The sequence below is a fragment of the Podarcis liolepis genome (genome assembly GCF_965112155.1).
Source record: "Podarcis liolepis genome assembly, chromosome: 2".
Lineage (NCBI taxonomy): Eukaryota > Metazoa > Chordata > Lepidosauria > Squamata > Lacertidae > Podarcis > Podarcis liolepis.
Window position 1 is genome coordinate 6,097,977 of NC_139555.1, and position 20,925 is coordinate 6,118,901.

The 20,925-nt window shown below is 45.6% G+C and overlaps 2 protein-coding genes across 3 annotated transcripts in view; one reads left to right on the forward strand and one right to left on the reverse strand.

The window, feature by feature from the left end:
• Positions 1–20,925, forward strand: part of ADCY6 (adenylate cyclase 6) — a 934,310-nt gene that overhangs the window by 543,805 nt on the left and 369,580 nt on the right. The window lies entirely within an intron of this gene.
• The window catches only part of LOC310698257 (17-beta-hydroxysteroid dehydrogenase type 6-like), a 164,937-nt gene continuing 146,384 nt past the window's right edge, over positions 2,373–20,925 (reverse strand). Inside the window, exons 1-5 of one of the 2 annotated variants that reach the window (XM_083485281.1) lie at positions 8,564–8,635; positions 7,053–7,374; positions 5,511–5,769; positions 4,811–4,968; positions 2,373–2,929 (exon numbers count right to left, since the gene is read on the reverse strand). In XM_083485281.1, the coding sequence (XP_083341407.1) occupies positions 2,712–2,929; positions 4,811–4,968; positions 5,511–5,769; positions 7,053–7,365 (948 nt within the window). In that variant the 5' untranslated portion in view covers positions 7,366–7,374; positions 8,564–8,635 and the 3' untranslated portion in view covers positions 2,373–2,711. Of the gene's footprint in view, positions 2,930–4,810; positions 4,969–5,510; positions 5,770–7,052; positions 7,375–8,563; positions 8,636–20,925 lie in introns of those variants that run through there. The other variant, XM_083485280.1, reaches the window with a different exon arrangement.

Sequence of the window (20,925 nt, forward strand, 5' to 3'; positions counted from 1 at the left end):
AGCTCCCGACTCGCGGAGGAGGCGGTTGCATTGAAATCAGCCTCGGTGAGCGGCGCCCGGCGCGACGAGGTCACTTGAACCTCCAGAATCCGGGTGCTGGCGGACAGGCAATTATGAACGAAAACCTGCAACTTAAAACACCCCCAGTAATTTCAGCTCTGATCCATAAGATAGGCTCCTAATGCAGCGACTCTTCGACCGTTGTTGGCGACTGCTCCGTCCCACGCGGCTGGGATGCAAATGGGACAGATCCTGGAAGAACGGCGAAGCAAAACACTGCTAAAAACGTTCCAGCTGTAGCGGAGGAAAGAAGAGGGGCCTCGGCCGGGTTAAATAGCCGAGGCCCTGCCCCCGGAGCCAGCCGATTGGCTGTCCTGGTGAGTGAGGTGAACAGGGATTCCCTTGTTCTCGTAGGGGCTGGAGCCAGCCCCCGCGCGTGTGGGGGAGGGGTGTGAAGCCCTCAACCCCACCTTTGCCAGCACGGACATGGCTTTTTCAATTACAATCCAATAATAGCCTCAATATAACAATACCAATTTATAATACAATTATTAATACCAATGGTTCCAATGCTGAATTATATAATTTAGATAAAGTGGCCCCCTGTGTGCTAAATTTGATGATTCTAGTATTTTCTTTATTTCTGCCTTCCAAAATCTTATTAATTTCCATTACATTCCAGTCATAATAATAATCCCTTATACAACAACTGCAATATTAATAACTTCTATTCGTGTTGACACGTTAAATGATTTATGAAACTACAAGTGAGGAATACAAACTACATCCTTGTTCTTCCTGTGTGTGGCAATTCTTCTTCCTGTGGTGTTTCTTCCAGTCCTTGTAAGATGTTATGTCTCCCCACTTCAGTTGTTGCTATTATTCTTCATGCCTTGGGTGGAGCTGATATCCCAGTGTTGTTCCAGAAATTTCTCCCTTGCTCCATCCCGTGCTTCATTGTTTTGCAACTTTAACAAACCCTAGAATACATATCAACCAAAATATAGACCACAAGAATAATACTACATCCACACTTCCAAAATCTAGCATACATCCAAATGTTATGCTAGGTGGGAACCTGGAACAATAATTGTCTCCTCCTCCTCCTCCTCCTCTCCTCCTCCTCCTCCTCCTCCTCCTCTTCTTCTGAAATAATTTTTATTTGAATTCTACAAGATTACAACAATACCAAATCCATATCCACATTTAGAGATTTCTCTGAATCTTCAGACTTCCCCCTTCCGCTCCAAGGGCCCTATTATTAAACCTACCAAGTTTGTTGATGTTGACCGGTTTTGGCACCTAAGGTTAGATAACTTATGCATTTAGGGGCACCAAGGATCTTGCAAAGAAAAGTGGCTTGAATTTGTTCGACCCTTTCCCTCTATTCTGACATATGTAGGGATAGAACAAAGATGTCCAATCATTTGTATGGTGGATGGGGAAAGACTTGGTAGGTCAGGCTTCCAGAAGACCTAGTGGACCAGCCTCCACCACATCCCATGTACCTAGAATGCCCCAGATCTTTTCTGTGAAGACGACAGATCCTAATCTTGCTGCACCCCAAGTCTCTTAACTGGGGTCTGCTCATACATCATAAAGGTGTTTATAGGAATGTAACTTGCAAAAATTCAGAAGGATGAGTGTAGGGGATTGGAGGTTATGCCCACACCTTCCGTATTCTCTTACCTTTCACCTCTCTTCTCCTGCTTTGAGGTAGCCTGCCTAGGTTTTCCCAGAATTCTTATCCTTGAGTACATTGAACACAGTTTTCAGTCCATTTTGGGTCCAGTATTCTGCTCCCCTTCCTTCTGGGTTGTGGGTCAGGGTCTCCAGTCTCACATCCCTAGACAATTTCTCCAGCTGCTTCCTCTCTGGCAGATGGGGAATCTCTTCCCTGGACATCTCTTGCTCCAGGGAATCTTGCCACCAGGCTAGATCTGGGGGCACTTCCTTCAGAATCCCTGGGCTGACCCCACCCACATGGTGCTCAGAATCCACCCCCTTTTCCTTACTCATGGAGCTAAACAAAGACATATTATTTCCCCATTGACTCTGGGCGACCCTGGTTGTTGCCGCCAGCACTGAGACAGGGACCCACACATTTCCAAAAGGGAAGGTAGCCAGTCCTGGAGAAAGAAAACTCTGTTCTAAATGTCCATTGCCTTGCAGCCAAACTCATTCATGAGAAAGTCATTGGGACACTGAGGTTAACCCTGAGGTAATATCATGATCCTGCCTTTAACTCTGTGTACTTTGGGGATCGACCAAAGGTATTAATTTTACTGGAACTATTGGCCAAATGCCACATCAAACCAGTTTTTCAGTGGTGCATCTGTGTGGTATGAGAGAAATGCTTACTGAGTAGGACATTACATTGCAACAGATAAATATTTTAATAGACTTCTACTCTAGAATTCCAATTGTAATGCAATAAAATACATTGTATATATAAAGATATAAAAGTAGAAATAAACTACGATTAAAAATCCCTGAGCACCCTACCATGGCACATCGAACTTGCTGCAACGGGTAGCAAAATGATTGAGTGGTCCAGCAAGACCTTCAGCAATTCTCAAGTGGTCCGTGGGAAGAAAAAGTATCAGAACCACTGGTTTAGAACTTCAGAAAAGAGAAACAACGGAACATCGTTCATAGTGCAAAGACTTCCTTGGTTCATTTGGAGAACTGACATGTTTCTCCAGAATATTCTACACGGCTTGTGCTGGTTTGGGCCAAATGCATCTCCACAGGAAGTCAAGAATGGAGTCTGGCAAGTAAGAGAGAGGGACGTATAAGAGTTTGGCATCCCATCCTGGACAATAGCGGATGCGAGGGGAGCAGGAGGTCAGGGCATGTTCTATAGAGTCCGTGACCTGTTGAAAGTTGCTGCTGCCGGTGAATGAGAAGAATTTCAATAATTTGAGACCTGTGTGTGGGATATAGGAAAGAAAAGAAAACTTAGTGATGCAAAAACATCTATGTATTTATTTCTGCATTTATTTTTTTGATTTCTATGCTGCCCTATACCTCCGCAGCTTCTGGATTTCTCTGCCTAGGAGGTCTAAATCTAAGGAGGAGCATTGGGAGCATGTTCTGTTGCTTTAAGACGGAACCTTTTTCAACAGGGGATTAGAGATGGTCAATCTGTGTTTCAGGCTGTAGGTGGGGCTCGAGGGTTGTATCTAGGTGAGGGTCGCCATACACCGGGTTCAGGGGCAGGCAACCCACCCAGGATCTGTCTCTGTCTCGGGCAGGGCCGGATTTAGGTTTGATGAGGCCCTAGGCTACTGAAGATATTGGGGCCCTTTATATGTCCAGCGGTCCTTTGTCAACAACAAATTGTCACTGTTTTTTGTGTTGAATATATGCTATATGGTAATTTATGGACCTAACAGGTATTTAAAGCCATTTGCACATAAGAAAATAAATATTTTATCGAAGTATTTTATTTTATTTGTTTTTTGTCTTATATTTTGGAAATGTACATCTAGGGTTTTTTTCCTTTAAATTTTTTTTTGGGGCCCAAGAGAGTGGGACCCTAAGCCATAGCGTGTTTTGCTTATACGTAAATCCGGCACTGGTTTCGGGCTGTGGCAGGGCAACTTCCTCGGGTGCCTGGGGTAGCACTCCAAGGGCCAGGGCAAGCTGCCCATAGGGGCAGGGTTTTTCTGTTATTTTTTGGGGGGGCCCCAAGCTGCCCATAGGAGCGTGGCACAGCACGGGGCCTCCGGAGTCTGCCTGCTTCCTCCCACTCAGCCGCCCTACAGTTTTGGGGCAGAGTGGTGCTCAAGCCACCGCGTCACTCTCAGGAGAGGTGCGTGGCTTTGGTGTGCTGCTGGCCCCGTGGTGAATGCCTCCCGGCATTTTGTCCCCCCCCCCAGTGGTGACACACGAGGCGTCCGCACCCACCGCACTCCCTTCCTCCGCCTCTGGGTGTCTGTGCGTCTCTCTCCCCACTCCCTCGGTAATCTCTTCCCTTTTCTCCACTGGACTCGACCCTGTGTGTGCTTATGTGTGTATAACTGTCTCATTGTGTCTCCTCTCCATCTCCCACAACTGATTGTGCTTCCCTTTCCGTGCAGTAAACAAGGAGCCCAGAGCAGCACCCTGCTGGCTCCACCCGCCCAAGGTCCTTTGCTCCACAACCGCAGTGTTGGCTGGGTTGGTCTCCCACCAGGGCCATCTCTCTCTCTCTCTCCCTTCTATGTGTCTCCTTATGTATCATATATGCCAAATTGAATCAAAGATCAAACGACAGGCTAGGAATGGGTGCAATTTCATATCTCTCCAGATACAGACCTGAACGTGTCACATTAGCTAGGTGCTGCCCCCACTCCTAAATATAATCAGCATTGTAAATGGACTTCATGCCCCCCTCCATCTCCATCAACCTCAGTCACTGAAAGGGCAAATGGTAAAAAAAAAATATTTAGGATATTGGCCAGTAAAGTGTACAAAATTTAGCCTCGTATGTTTTTAAAGGGGGGAGGGGGGAGATTACGCACACACACACACACACACACACACACACGTGTCAGTGTGTCCATTGGAGGGGGAATGTAGTCAAAAAGCTTGGGAATCATAACAACATCTTACTGATGGGTGGGATTTGGAAACCAGCAATTTAGCCTGGTGGGTCTCAGGGTCTCTCTCTCTCTCTCTCTCTCTCTCTCTCTCTCTCTCTCTCTCTGTGTGTGTGTGTGTGTGTTCCACTGCAACAGTGGGACTTATTAGCACATGCTTTAATTGCAGGCTTTCGCACATTGCAAACCAAACTGAATTGTTCCCCCCGCCCATTTCTACTCACTGCGCTCAAAGTAGCGCTGCCCATAGGCTTCCTTGATGTCAGAAGGGGCTTGGCTCCATGCATTCTTGTAGCTCTCTATCGTGTTTGACTGAATATGTGTTTTGAAACAACCGGGTTCAATTATGCTGACTCGGACCCCGAAAGGATAAATCTCTCGCCTGAATTGAGGAGGAAAAATCAAGAAACACGTCTTGTTACTGAACCAGAATAATAAGGAAGATCATGATTTGGCTTCCATGGAATAGAACATCTTTCCTTAAAGAAGAAGAAGAACAAGCAGAGGAGGAGGAGGAGGAGGAGGAGGAGGAGGAGGAGGAGGAGGAGGAGGAGGAAGAAGAAGAAGAAGAAGAAGAAGAAGAAGAAGGGAGAGAAGGAGATGTGGTGAAATGCAGCTTCCTGTCGTCTTCTGTCTTGAGGCACCAGGGCATTGTCTATGACCCGGCATCAGGCATATTCAGAGGCAGCCACCAGGAGGTTGGTGCTTACAACTCTTGCTGGTACATTAAATTGTTTCCTCAAGGAAAAGAGCTGACTTAGGTGTGCAAACCCCTGCTGATTACTTGGTAAGTCTCTGGTGCAGTCCACATGTCCCAGCACCTGCTCTTTATTCATTGCTGTCCTCTGCTTGAAACTTAGCTGGAGAAGCAGACATCCCACTAAAGCAAGGAGAAAGAGGAAGATACAGAACTATCATGTTTACCTCAGGATGTCAGAGAAGGCTTCCACACCGTACTTGGATGCGGCATAGGGTACTCCAAAGAATGCCCGTCGTCCCGCCATACTGGACATGTTGACCACCCTCCCTCTGGCTCTTCTCACCATGGGCAGCATGTGTAGCGTCGTGTCAATCATCCCAAGAAAGTTGACACCGATCACCTTTGCAACGCCATCTTTGGTCAGCCACTCACTGGGAGCTAATGGGACACCAGTGCCTGCATTGTTCACCAAACCCCAGAGTCCTGTGTGAGAAGAAAAAAATATTCTTCTTATTGTTCCAGGTTCCCACCTGCCCTAATAATTGGATATACACAATTCTTTGGAAATGTGGGTATATCTGCATTCTTGTGAGCGCTCTCTCTCTTTGTCTCTGTGTGTGCACGCAGATACACACAATGATACATTTCCCATTAATACTATATGCACTGCCAAGGATGACGCTGTTAAGTCAAGGCACCCATCTTAGCTTCTCTCCCACACATCTTTTGTTCACTTAGTGCTTAGGATCCCTGCACGGACACTCTTGCAACTTCAGTCATTTCCCTCTGTCAAATGAGCACAGCACTAAAGTGGAGGATAGTATGGAGCCCTGGGCATCAATTTGCAAAGTAGCCACCTGATTTCCCTGCATGCTGTCAGAGAATGGAGTCTGTTTTATAATAATAATCTGTGCAAACAAATGCACTGCTTTTCATGAAATATTTCCCATATTGTAGTCCAAAATTTTCCCCCCTACTCCCTCAGAAGGAGGTTTTTCCTTCTGCACCACAGCTAATGGACGCCATTTTCTCAACTCCTTTATCTTTTGCTAAGTCAAATTAGGACTTCAAAGGAGGGCTGCACAGCCAGATAACTAATTACAATTGGAAATCTGCCTGTATTCCATTTAATGTTTGTTTTTTCTTGGTGAAGTTTGGCATAGAAGTGTAGATGTAGGTATATAGAAGGAAAAATAACCGCTCACCTCACATTAATGAAAACACAACGATAGAGTCCTTTTCAAAACCTTGACATCCAACTATTGGTTCATTTAGCAGATCTTTTTTATCTCCTTTCCAGAACATGCCTGTTTCTTAGTCCAAATTTTAATAATTTTGAGAACACAGGGATCCCCAGCTCATGAGACTGACTCTGGAGAGTTCCCAGTTTTTGCTGTGGTCATCACCCTGCCCCCCTGCCCCCACATCTTGTTGCGGAGGACAGATAATGGATGATCTGCGGGTGGTGCAGCCTCCCCTACCCGGGGGGTGGGGAGTTAGCAGGGCTAATTACCTTCATATTAACCCTGAATTACTGGCAAGACTGAGGGTTCGATCTCTTGGGAGGCAGCCATATCTCACGGCTGGAAACCAGAAGCCTGGATTAATTGTTTCTAATAACTTTTTTGAATAGTACTCGTTCATTTGATATTTCGGGAGTCACTTTGGCCACATTTTGTGGGAAAGTCGAACAAAGACAAGCAGATGGTGATACAGATAATCCCTGGCCTGATCCAGAGCATGGAAACAAAATAACAAAAAGCTACCTTTGTTCCCCACTTGTTCTTTCACCCACTCTGTCGCTGCTGCCACACTCTCCTTACTGGTCACATCCAGAATGGTGGTTTTCAAGCGCTCTGAGGTGGCCTTGTCCAGCTGCTCTGCCCCCTTCTGCGTGAGACAGGCTGCCAGCACCCGCAGGCCCCGGGCATCCAGCTGCCTGGCAAGTAGGTTTCCAAAGCCAGAGTCACACCCCGTGATGAAGACATATTTCTCCGTCAGGTTCTCCACCGTCTGTCTCTCCTTGTACCATCGGCGAAGGAAGTAAAGCCCCAGCAGGGCAGCCAGGTAGACCCACATGGCTGAAACCTGCAGGGAAGATAGCAGACAGAGTATAAGGGCCAAAGGCACTTCTGGGCATCAACAGCAGGGCAGCTAAAATCTCCATGGAGAATATGAATCATGCAGAATTTATAGTCAAGGACACATATGTGAGGAATCCCCAATTAGATTTCTCAATATCTTTTTTATTTAGAAGTAGCATCAGGATCCACAGGCCTGAGTTGCTTTCAAACAAGGTCTCTATTGTGGAGTATCCATAATGAAAATGCACCAGTATGGTAGGAAAGTGCTTAATGTCACTTAAATAAATGTTTCATAAAAGTGCTATGGAACTCACTCATTCAAAAAGAACCTTCCCTTCTCTGCAGGTTAACACTGGAGCAGAATACTTAATCCACACATTCTTTAATGTTGGGTAGCTCACATACGCCAATGGGACCTCCTCTTCCCTCTAAGCTCTCAAGAAGCATCGTCGTTCTTCCCTGGATCATGGATCAAGCGACTCTGATTGACACAGGAGAGACTCTGTAGGTTTGTAGGTCCAGATTACTGCCAGGGAAAGCATAACCCTCTGGCTGAGGGCTGGCCACCCTTTTCTCTCCCCCCCCCCCCGCGTTCCTTTGCCACAGTTATAGATTAGTCATTTGAAGCGGACTTTCTTTCTTCCTTCTTTCACTCTCTGTTCACTTCAGCCCCCCCCCTCCCCGGATTTCCCCTGTTTGCTTTCCTCTCCCTCAGGCTTTGCGCATTCACTTGTGTCTGCACGCGCACACACATTAAATTAAGCCAATACAGTGGTACCTCTGGATACGAACGGGATCCGTTTTGGAGCCCCATTTGCATCTAGAATCAAATGTAGCTAGTGATGGCACGTCTGCACACGCGCGTGCCGCTTTTCGCCACTTCTGCGCATGACGTCATTTTGAGCCTCTGCACATGCGCAAACGGCGAAACCCGGAAGTAATGAGCTCCGTTAATTCCGGGTCACCGCGGAGCGCAACTCGAACGTGCTCAACACGAAGCGCATTCAACCCGAGGTATGACTGTACAAGATTAGGCAACACAGGCATTGAGCCATAGGTTCATCATCGCTGCCCTGAAAGGGTGCGCTGGAGGACAAGCACAAACCTTGGTCCTTGAACAGAAGCCAGAAGATGCCTTTAAACATAGCAATGGAAAATCAAAGACTGAACAATTATTCTTATGAGTTTCTTACCTCCTCTGTAGAACTTTCAACTGCTGGCAGTTGATGGGGTGTTGTTCCTAAACTTGGTGTCCTTTGTGTTACACAACCAATGCTTGGACTTTTAAAGCTTCAGTCCGGAAGTGTTGGAGGCCTTTTCCCATTGGCTGGGGGCATGTACCAGTTTCAGATTTCAGATTTCTTCTCTGCTTCTACCTCTGATGCCCTCTAGGTGTTACTAGGAGGGAACAGATCCTTTCAGTTAGGCTGGGCATGGAATATTTGCTCATTAAATTCAGAAAAAAGAGGAAAAATACAAGTACATTTGCCCTTCTGTGTGTGTGTGTGGTGCGTACACACATCTACACACAAACACACACACATTTTTCTTATGTTCTGAATATAAAAAGACACTTTTATGGGCTTCTTATAAATGGAGAAAGGGAGAGAGAGAGAGAGCAAGAAAGAAAGCAAAAAGTGGAGCTATATTTCCTGATGTGCACAATTGATTTGCTTAAATTGGAAAAACATCTCTTGATCTTTTTTTGGAAATAATATTTATTAGTTTTCCAACAAATTAGACACAACACTACAAAAAACGAAAAAAGAAAAAACATACAATACAATACAGTACAAAAAACACTACAAAACACTAACATACAACTAACAAAACAAAACAAAACAAAAGCCATTTAAAACACAGTCCAATTTCGATATCTTATCTTTCAACATCTCTTGATCTTGTACTTCTCATTATATTCGCCTTTTCATCACATGACAAAATACAGTGGTGCCCCACAAGACGAATGCCTCGCAAGACAAAAAACTCGCTAGACGAAAGGGTTTTGCGTTTTTTGAGCTGCTTCGCAAGACGAATTTCCCTATGGGCTTGCTTCGCAAGACGAAAATGTCTTGCAAGTTTGTTTCCTTTTTCTTAAAACCGTTAATACCCAGGGTACATTGCTTGAGGGGGTGCAGTTGCGACTTGACTTCGAGGAGCAACTCATAGCACACGGTGTGGTAGCCGTTTTTGAAGACTTTGGTGATTTTTGAAGCTTTTCCAAAACTTATTTTGCAGCCATTTGGTAAGTTAAACTTTTAAAACTTTTTTGGGGGGGTTTGGATTTTGGGTTGGGGTGTTTGGAATTCAAGGACTTGGTGTTGGGGAGGGGTTTGCAAGAATCTGGAAGCTTGTGTGTTTTTTTTCTGCATTTTTATGATTTTTTGTGACCATTGGGCCACTCTGCTGGTTGTTTTTTTTTAAAAAAAAATTCTGGGTTTGAATTTCTGTGTGGTGGGTGGCTGGGGGAACAGTTGGGGACGGGTTTGCAAGAATCTGGAAGCTTGTGTTTTTCCCCCCTGCATTTTTATGATTTTCTGTGACCATTGGGCCACTCTGCTGTTTTTTTAAAAAGAATTCTGGATTTGAATTTCTGTGTGGTGGGTGGCTGGGGGAACAGTTGGGGAGGGGTTTGCAACAGTTGGGGAGGGGCTGGGGGAACAGTTGGGGAGGGGTTTGCAATTTCTGTGTGGTGGGTGGCTGGGGGAATAGTTGAGGTTTTTGAAGACTTTGGTGATTTTTGAAGCTTTCCCAAAACTTCTTTTGCAGCCATTTGGTAAGTTAAACTTTTAAAACTTTTTGGGTTTTTTTTGGATTTTGGGTTGGGGTGTTTGGAATTCAAGGACTTGGTTCTGGGTTTGAATTTCTGTGTGGTGGGTGGATGGGTGCTTTTGAATTTTTTGGATGTGAAGCACTGATTTTTTTTGGGGGGGGGGTTGCGAAGGTAAGAGCTGTGCTGCCATGGGACTCAAGAAGACTGCTGCTGCAGAGGCCAGCGAGGGGAAGAAGGCGAAGGTTATGCTGGAAATGAAGAAGGAGATCATCCGGAAGCACGACAGTGGAATGTGTGTGACAGACCTCGCCAGGGAGTACGGGAGGAATCCATCGACCATCGGGACCATCCTGAAGATGAGGGAGAAGATCCTTGTGACTGATGCAGCCAAGGGAGTCACCAGGATCGTGAAGAACTGCCCAGCTGTTCTGGAGGAGGTCGAGAAGTTGCTGCTCATCTGGTTGGAAGAGAAGCAGCGTGCAGGGGACACAGTGACTGAGGCCGTCATTTGTGAGAAGGCCAAGGCCTTGCACGCAGACCTCGTCCGGGAACAGCCAGGAACCTCAGGCGAGCCAGAAGTCTTCAAGGCAAGCAGAGGCTGGTTTGACCGGTTCAAGACAAGATCTGGAATCCACAGCGTGGTCAGGCATGGAGAGGCTGCCAGTTCTGATGTTTCTGCAGCTGAAGACTTTGCAGCGGAGTTCCTGGAGGTTGTGAGGACGGAGGGCTACGTTCCACAGCAGGTCTTCAACTGCGACGAGACGGGCCTTTTTGGAAGAGGATGCCCAAAAGGACTTTCATCACACAGGAGGAGGCCAAGTTGCCTGGCCACAAGCCCATGAAGGACCGTCTGACCCTGCTCTTCTGTGCCAACGCAAGCGGCGACCTGAAGATCAAGCCCCTGCTGGTGTACCACTCGGAGAACCCACGGGCCTTCAAGAAACAGAAGGTCGACAAGGAGCAGCTGAGTGTCATGTGGCGATCCAACAGTAAGGCTTGGGTCACACGTGTGCTGTTTGTGGACTGGGTCAATCTTGCTTTTGGCCCTGCTGTCAAACAGTACCTGCTGGACAACAACCTGCCGCTGAAGGCTTTGCTTCTGATGGACAATGCTCCTGCTCATCCTAAAGGCCTTGAGAAGGACTTGTTGGAGGAGTTCAGCTTCATCAGCATCATGTTCCTGCCACCTAACACCACGCCACTGCTCCAGCCGATGGATCAGCAGGTCATCGCCAATTTCAAAAAACTCTACACCAAGGAGCTTTTCAGGCGATGCTTCGAGGTGACTGATTGCACCACTATCACCCTGCGGGAATTCTGGAAGGACCACTTCGACATTGTCACCTGCTTGAAGATGATCACCACAGCCTGGAACGGGATCAACCAGAGAAATTTGAATTGCGCTTGGCGCAGCCTGTGGCCGGACTGTGTGGCACCAAGTGACTCTGATGCACCAGAGTCAACAGTGGTGCAGGACATTGTTGCCTTGGGGAGGACCATGGGCCTGGAGGTCACAGAGGAGGACATCAGCGAGCTGGTGGAGGAGCACGACCACGAGCTGACCACCCAGGAGCTGGTTGAACTGCAGACAGAGGCTGCGCAGGAGTAGGCCTCGCTGGAAGAGGAGGCAGCAACTGAGGAACGGCTGTCCTCCAAAGAACTGAGGGACATTTGCCTGAAGTGGAAGGATGTGCAGGCTTTTGCACAGCGGCACCACCCTGACAAGCACGTGGCACATGACCTTGTGAACACTTTTGATACAAGGGTCATGACGCCTTTCAGGGAGGTGCTGAAAAGGTGGATGAAGCAGCAGACCATGGACAGGTTCTTCAGCAAGAAGCAAAGAGTGGAAGAGGAACCTTCTTCGAGTTGTCCCTCAGAGTCTTAGAAAATGTACTGTACACTTTGTTGATTTTTAAATGTTTTTCTGTCATGCTTAGAAACTTAATTTATTGTTCCTTCAATTTTTGAAATGCTCTTTACAGTATGTGTGACTTTAAAGAGCACCTAATAAACTCTTGTTGTACCAAATTTGGCTTTGTTTGGACTTTTTTTGACCATAGGAACGCATTAATTGAATTTCAATGCATTCCTATGGGATTTCGTGCTTCGCAAGACGAAAAATTCGCTAGACGAAAAAACTCGCGGAACAAATTAATTTTGTCTTGCGAGGCACCACTGTATATCATATGTGTTTAAAAATCAGGTCAATAAAGAATCACTAAAGAACGGGGGAAACACGTGGATTATTTAAAAAATCTTTGCAAACATTTAACTACATTAGCAGGAAGAACACAACACAAGAAGTTAAATAATAACTTATTTGGAAACTAGAGAGTAACAGTTATAAGGAACTATAGGGGAAACGTGAGTGGCGCTGTGGGTTAAACCACAGAGCCTAGGACTTGCCGATCAGAAGGTCGGGGGTTCAAATCCCCACAATGGGGTGAGCTCCTGTTGCTCGGTTCCAGCTCCTGCCAACCTAGCAATTGAAAAGTACACCAAAAAGTGCAAGTAAATAAATAGGTACCGCTCTGGCGGGAAGGTAAACGGCGTTTCCGTGCGCTGCTCTGGTTCATCAGAAGCGGCTTAGTCATGCTGGCCACATGACCTGGAAGCTGTACGCTGGCTCTCTCGGCCAATAAAGCGAGATGAACGCCGCAACCCCAGAGTCGGTCACGACTGGACCTAACAGTCAGGGGTCCCTTAACCTTTATAGGGGAAATGCAGAAATAAAAGTGAAACCAGAAGATGAAACAGAAGGGGAGGAGGGAAGTCAAATTATGTTTTTATTTCTGAAGATGTACTACATTTCATATCTTTTGTAAAACTGAAAACTCAAAAAATAAAATTAACAAACAAAACAAATTGGGTATTGGACCTTGAGCAAGTGGTGCAGTGATGGCAAAATAAGGCATATGACCTGTTGGATGCTGATGCTGAGCTTGCACAATATTTGAGCTCAGTGTTGCTTATTTCTATAGATGTAGATAGGATCATACTGTTCCTCTTTACTAAGCTGTTCAGTTAATAAGCAGTTAGCTAGAGCTATTGTTTATACTTCTTTTAGCTTGCCTCTGCTCCAAGCAGCTCATTGCATAACGAAGGTGATAACGATCCTGTTTTCCTGGCCATCCTTCTTATCATGTATATTTCTTGTCTATCACCTCCAGGGTTGCCAGATGCACTCCTTTGTTGTTCTCAATTTATTTACCCCAAAAGTATGCATGCTTAATTAGTGTTTGTAGTTTAATAATAATAATAATAATAATAATAATAATAATAATAATAATAATAAATTTTATTTGTATCCCGCTCTCCCCAGCCAAAGCCAGGCTCAGAGCGGCTAACATCATATAAATAAGACAATATGCATAATACAATATACAATATGCAAATAAAATAACATTCAACATTCAGTAAAATAATATAAAATAATATTAAATATCAGCATCTCAAAATTAAACAGAAATCCACTCAACAATTACAATAAGTAATTTCTAAACTCCAATCAATAAAACAACAGCAAACCACAGTGCACAACATAATACAATACAAAATAAGAAGCAGAGACTGGAGGGTGGGGCAAGGCAGGTGGAAGGAGGCCTTGCCTGATGAAGTCTCCCCCCTCACAGTTCTTCCTCCAGGCACAGCTTCCTTATGAGGAGACCCAGGGCCGGAGGGTGGGGAAAGGCAGTTTAACTTTGTCCCCACATGGGGTTTGTTGAAATGCTCAGAGGAAATCTGATTGGTTCTTTCAAACACTGTGCGAAGGGTTCTTTTGTTAATAAAATGGCCTGGATGGGGGTGTGGTTAACATACTTCCTCCGAGAGCCTTGCCAGTCAAAGCCTCGTGTCTTACCGCATTTTTCACTCCATAGGATGCACTCCCCCCAAAGGGGAAATGTCTGTACGTCTTATAGAGCGAAGTAAGCAAGAGCCGCTGCTGCTGAGCTGAGCCGGGGAGGAGAGAGGGAAGGGGATTCCATCCCTCCCTCCCTCCTCTGTGGCTCGCTTTGAAGCAGCAAAGTGGGAGGGGAGCCGCTTACACTCGTGTAAGCAGCTCCTCTCCCACTTTGCTGCTTCAAAGCGGAGGGAATCTGCTGCAGTTGCGAACAGAGGATCCATGGCTCCGCTTCCTTCCCTCCTCTGTCGCTTGCTCGAAACAGGGTGCTGGGGTGCAGGGGGGAAAGAAGGCAGGAAATAGATGCTGGGCAGGAAGACACAACCACACTTTGACCACTGGAAAGTCCACCTCAGCCTCCCCAGATTTCCACTGAGACAGCCATAAGAGCTGGAAACTTGCATGGGCTGTTTATTTAAAGACGAAAGCATGCAGACACGTGAAAGAAATCCTCCCAGGTTCCTGGACACAACCCACGCTTGATGTTCACACAGGTTACATGGATGGCATTGGCAACTGGAGGAGCAGCATGGTTAAAGAGCAAGTCCTGGTTTCAAGCTTAAGATCAGCTCTTTTGTGGTGACCTCAGATAATCCTTTGGCTGCAACGGGAATCCCTCCCTTAATTCAGTACTTTCCATTTCAATATTTCAATATGCCGGCATCGGAATCATGGCTTCACTTGTGCCTCTACCGCCGTTTGCGCCAGCCTCTGAATCATGGGACTCCTACCTCGCTCGGTTCGACTGCTACCTCCAAGCCAACGAGCTGACAGAAGTATCACAGGAGTGTAAGCAGGGCCTATTCCTCAGCCTCTGTGGGCCTGAGGTGTTTGAGACAGCCTAAGCATTGGTTGCGCCTGTGGCAGTCCAGGCAGCACCGTGGGACATGATTAAAGAGAAGCTCCACAACCACTACTCACCAAAGCCGTCCAAGATTTCTGCCTGCTATGAATTGGTTCTGTTCAGTGATTTCGCTCAGTGATTCAGCTCAGTGATTCATCTCAGCTCAGAGGGTGGCCGCATCTGGCTGTGCTCTGATGTCCATCAATCCCACCTTCGTCGCCAGTGTTAAGTTATGGGTGAACATATCAGACGACACAGCGATTCTTCAACAGCTCTTGTTTATTCACAGGCCAGGACAGAACTGAACCGAAGGGTTCAGTCAGCCTGCTTATATAGATCTCCAGTAAAACGTAACGGTAACAATTTTCTAAAACTATCCAATCACTGAACGTCACTTTCGATCCCTTATTTGCATATCTACAGTATCCCCCTGCTGGCCCAGGGTGAGAACTTCAGTACATAACAGTCATCTTCCAGATGTGCAAAGAACCACCCTCTCGACACTAAACATGACAGCAAGCCTCACACTCAGATCTGAAGCATAAATGGGAACCTAGGAAGCTGCCCTATAAGGAGTCGGACCCACTACTCCATCTAGCTTAGTAATGTCAACACTGACTGGGACCAGTTTGCCAGAGTTTCAGGCCTGGAGAAGCCAGGGATTGAACCTGTGGTGTTCTGCATGCAAAGCCACTGAGGTTACAGCTGTTCCCTTTAAAAACAAACTAAGATTGTAGTCCTCATGGTTCTGAAGAAAGGGCTAAGTTAAACAGGAACAGAGGGACCTTCCCTGTACCACGTCAGGACCCGTGAGCCCATTGGGCTCAAGTTTTGTCTTGACTGATGGGCAGAGGCTCGCCAGGGTTTCAGGAGACACCCTCAGCCCTACCTGGAGAAGCTTTCAAGGACTGAACTTGGGATCTTCCCCATTGAGCTCTGATGGCTCCCTCCCTTCTCCTCCCCTCCTCCTCTGCAGGAGGCCTTTCTTGGCTTGTCATTATGATGTATATATGTCAAGGGCTTCGAGATGCATATAAAGTCAGGCTCAGCATTATTAACTGGACTTAGTTAAGCCATGGTTCCTGTAATGGGTATGGGGTTGCTCGTGCGTAAGTTGCCGCCTCTCCTGGTTATGTTGCCTTATTAAACCTTTCTGTCTGGACAGCCCTTCACTTCATGGCTGCCTCAGTCGCTAGCAGAATCCGTCCGTGGGCGTTTCTTAAATCTTTTCCAACATAAAAGTTGTTTGACACCCAGTCTCCCCCTACTCTCTCTGCGCGGAAGTCTTCTGCGCAGGGTGGGTGGGCGTGGGTAGCGGAGGACCCATGCTCTCCCCGCTGGTGTCCGGTGAAGAGTCCTGGAGCCCTCTCGCTGATTCCCCCATCAGCCCCTCTATATCCCTGGTGTTGCGCTGATTTGCTTCCCCATCTGCGGAGCTGCCTCTCTCCCTGCTGGGCCCTTCTCCAGCATCATTTGAGAGCCTTCCCTCCGCCTCTAGCTCCGATGTCAGTTCCCTGACAGTTCCCCTTCCTACCCTATTCTGAGGCTCGCTTCAAAGCAGCAAAGCGGACAGGAGCCGCCCGCTTTGCTGCTTTAAATAGTTTAGCACAACATTTGATTCAGAATGTTTTTGGGTGTGTTTTCCTCCTCTAAAAACTAGATGCACCTTATGGTCAGGTGTGCCTTGTGGAGTGAAAAATACGGTATTTTTATCAGGGTCCAGTCCTTTTCCTTTGGCCTCAGAACACAACTTTAAAAAGTATTAGAAGCAGCTAAAATCAGTAAGGCAATGAATGGGGAAGGAATTCCATGGGGTCACCTTAATTCTGTTGAATGGTTTCTTTAAATGTAAAGGTTCATCATTGTTCCACTCCATGTGTATGTCTTTAAGGGGCCAGAGCAAGGGCCAGAGCAAGATAACGAGACCCAGCTTTACAGCTGTGAAACATAGCAGGTGCTGCTGAGTTGTATTTGATTAAGGTGTGTCAGCATCTGGGTGTAGTATATAAGGAGCAGCACCTAGCTCTCCCATTACCCTGGGGGATGGGTTGGTGGTTGGGTCATGTTTGTTTGTTAATGTATTTAGTGTAAATGGAGTTTTTGTTTTTCTTATTAATACCTTCTTTAAGTTATTTTTGAGTCCTTTCTTTTTAATGCATGGTCTCCCCAGCAAGCTCTCTGCAGCGCTACCATACTGCGAAAAGCCAACATCTTTGGTTATGGGCCCAGCTGCTGAGTGGATGACTGCATATTTTTGGACTCTGAGAAAGGTTTGAAAACTCCTTCTCCTGTTAGCGTAGTTTTTGTGGGTCTGGAAGAGTTCCAGAATGGTTGACCGGGTTCCAGAAGCTGAGAAGGCTCTGGTCTTCCCACAGCTGACAGATGAGAACTATAGTTTATGGTCTTTTCGGGTGGAGGCGCTTTTGACCTCTAGAGAAGTATGGACCTATGTAACTGATGACCCTCCTAACCCTGTAACTAATGCTTGGTCGAAAGGAGATGCAAAAGCCAGGGCGATAATTAATTTGGCAGTCAGCGACCAGCAAGTAGTCTATATAAGAAATAAGAAAACTGCCAAAGAAATGTGGGACAGTCTTGCAGCAGTGCATGTTAGAAAAGAGTCAGCGTCTGCATTGACGTTTTTCAAGCAGTTGTACCAGACGAAGTTGCAACCTGGTGGTGATTTGGCAGCACACTTGAGACGTCTGGAGGCAATACGCGGTGAGTTAATTCGAAGGGACATGGAGATACCTGATATTCAGTATGTTTTTATCATTCTATGTTCCCTTAATGAGGACTTTGATGGTATAGCTAGCCAGATATCTGCCGTTCCACCAGCACAATTAACTGTGGAAGGGGTAACGGCAAGATTAATGGGCGAGTTGGATAGAAGGGAGGCTTGTGCCATAAGCACTCCTGTTTCCAGAAAGAATGAGGAACGCCATATGCAAGCTTGTGGTGATACAACTGCATTTAAAGCTGCAAAGCATTGTTGGTTCTGCAATAAGCAAGGACATTTTGCAAGGGACTGCAGATCCAAAAGAAAACAAAGTACTCCCAAGCCTGTTTCTGTTCGTCAATCACGGTTGTCAGCCCAGCAGCCGGCATCGTATAGTAGAGACAGAAACAAGCCGCGAGCTTTTCACGCTCGGACTACAGATCGTAAAAGAATTAAAGGTGCCAAGTGGAAGTCTTTTGTTGTCGACTCAGCAGCATCTCAGCATATCTGCAATGATCGAAGCTTGTTTATTTCTTTCGAAGAGGAAATTGGTAATGTACATTTAGCCAATTCACAAGTCTTGCAGTCGCTTGGCAGGGGTACCGTTAAACTTGACTCTTTAAACATTACAATAGCGAACTGCATTTACTGCCCGTCAGTGGACAATTTATTGTCAGTAAGGTGCTTTGCCCATCAAGGCATAACTGTGCGTTTCTTAAAGTCTATGTGTGAGTTTTTCGAGGGGAACAAACGTCTATTGTATGCCCGGGAATCTGATGGTTTATATAGACTGTATTTTCACACCTACTCCCAATCGCCTATAAACTGCACAGTAGCACAGTCAAGAAAGGGGTTGAGGAATGTAAGGCCACATTCTGGGTGTGTCCATGAGGCGCACAGAATTCTGGGACATCTGAATTTTGCTGATGTAATTAAGACAAAGAATATTGTTAATGGCCTCAACCTAAAACCATGTAAATTCTTTATGCAGTGTCTATCCTGTTGCAAGAATAAGATTAAGGTTGCACGCAAGGGTAGGTGCTCAGATAGGAAAGTAACTGAGCCATTTGAGCGTGTACATTGTGATTTAGTTGGGCCACTCCCACCCTCATTAGGAGGTTCAAAGTACTGGCTTACTCTGATAGACCAGTATAGTAGATATTGTTGGACTTATGCAATAGCTGAGAAGTCCCAAGCATTTGAGAAGTACAAGGTTTTTTGCAACTGGGTAAAAACGCACTTTAACAAACCTATTAAGAACCTGTTTTCTGACCGGGGCGGGGAATTTGTTTCTGAGGATTTTGAGAAATTCCTGGAAGCGCAGGGGACTACTCATGAGTTATCTTGCCCCCGAAGTCCCTGGCAAAATGGGCTTGTTGAAGTTGTGCAGCGTGACTTGCAGGCAGGGGTTAAAACTTATCTGCACGATGCTAATCTGCCCAAAGACTTTTGGGCTGAAGCGCTCCATGCTTTTTGTTATGTTAGAAATCACAGTTATCATTCTGGTTTAGATGTCACCCCCTATGAGAAGTTGTTTAAAAAACGCCCTAATCTGAAATACCTACGTATTTGGGGTTCAGATGTAATTATGCATTATCCTGCTAAGCAGAAATTGGGTGAACGTAGTGTTCAGGGAAAATTAATGGGCTACCAGCAGGGGGCGTACAGAATTTACATACCAGCAACTGGCAAATTTCATATTACCAGAAGCATGATACAAACTGTAAATTGGAATGGGGTTGCTGTTTTCCAAGATACTGATGGTATAAATGATACTGAGGAAGAAGAGGAAGCAGCAGCAGCAGGAGGAGGAAATGGTGATTCTGAATTAATAGAAAAAGACAAAAAGCCTGTTGAATCTGATAATTTGTTTGATGATTTAAAGTCACAGGCATCTGAGGGGAGGTTAGATTCTCTTGAGTTTTCTGACCGTGAGCTTAGCCTACAGGCACCTCTTCAGTCTGACAATGATAATTTACAACCTGAAACTAGTAGTTCACTGAGTCCCATTAAGTCTGAGGAGTCTGACTCTCCTTCCGGACTGAGACGTTCAGATAGAAAGAGGCAGAAGCCACAACGTTTTGCAGATGAACATTTTAATACTGTGTATGCCAATAAGGTGGTTTTTGAGCCAAAAAGCTACAGTGATGTTCAGAATTTACCTAAGCACCAAGCTGTAAATTGGTATAAAGCTATGAACTCTGAGATAGCTTCTTTAAAAGAGCATAACACTTGGTCTCTTGTACCACAAACCCCAGATATGAGACTTATTGATTCAAAATGGGTTTATAGAGTTAAAATGAATGACAAAAATGAAGTTGTAAGGTACAAGGCAAGACTAGTTGCTAGAGGTTTTCAACAAATTCCAGGCGAAGATTATGATTTGTGTTATTCACCAAGTGTAAAATATGAAACAGTTAAGCTTTTGTTAAAAGATGCATCACAATGTGGAAAAGCCCACTACGCAATGTTTCTCTGCTCTTAAGAGAGTGGTAATGTACCTTAAACATACCAAACATTATAGGTTGCAGTTTACTAAAGCACTTCCAAAGGTTACACATGAAAAACATGTACAAAGTATGCTTTATGTTTTTGTTCCACAATGATGAACCGCAGGGGAAATGTTGAATGGTTTCTTTAAATGTAAAGGTTCATCATTGTTCCACTCCATGTGTATGTCTTTAAGGGGCCAGAGCAAGGGCCAGAGCAAGATAACGAGACCCAGCTTTACAGCTGTGAAACATAGCAGGTGCTGCTGAGTTGTATTTGATTAAGGTGTGTCAGCATCTGGGTGTAGTATATAAGGAGCAGCACCTAGCTCTCCCATTACCCTGGGGGATGGGTTGGTGGTTGGGTCATGTTTGTTTGTTAATGTATTTAGTGTAAATGGAGTTTTTGTTTTTCTTATTAAAACCTTCTTTAAGTTATTTTTGAGTCCTTTCTTTTTAATGCATGGTCTCCCCAGCAAGCTCTCTGCAGCGCTACCATACTGCGAAAAGCCAACAAATTCAGCCTCTGTCAAGAGCTGCTACGATTGCCAAATAACCTGAAAGATTATTACTTTGTGCCTTTGACAGCAGCTTGTTCTGTGAAGTCACACAGTGAAACTTCATTTTGTATGAAGATAAATGTTCCTGTCTGATAATGTCCACTGATCAACCTAATTCAAAAAGCACAGATACAAGATATCATAATCAATGCTGCAAGATTTTAATTTTAACTGACAAGCTGTTGCAGCATTTGCAGTGTAGGAGAAGCCTCTGGAGTCATTTTGGATCTCCAGCAATACTAAGATCAAACATAGCAATGAAAAAT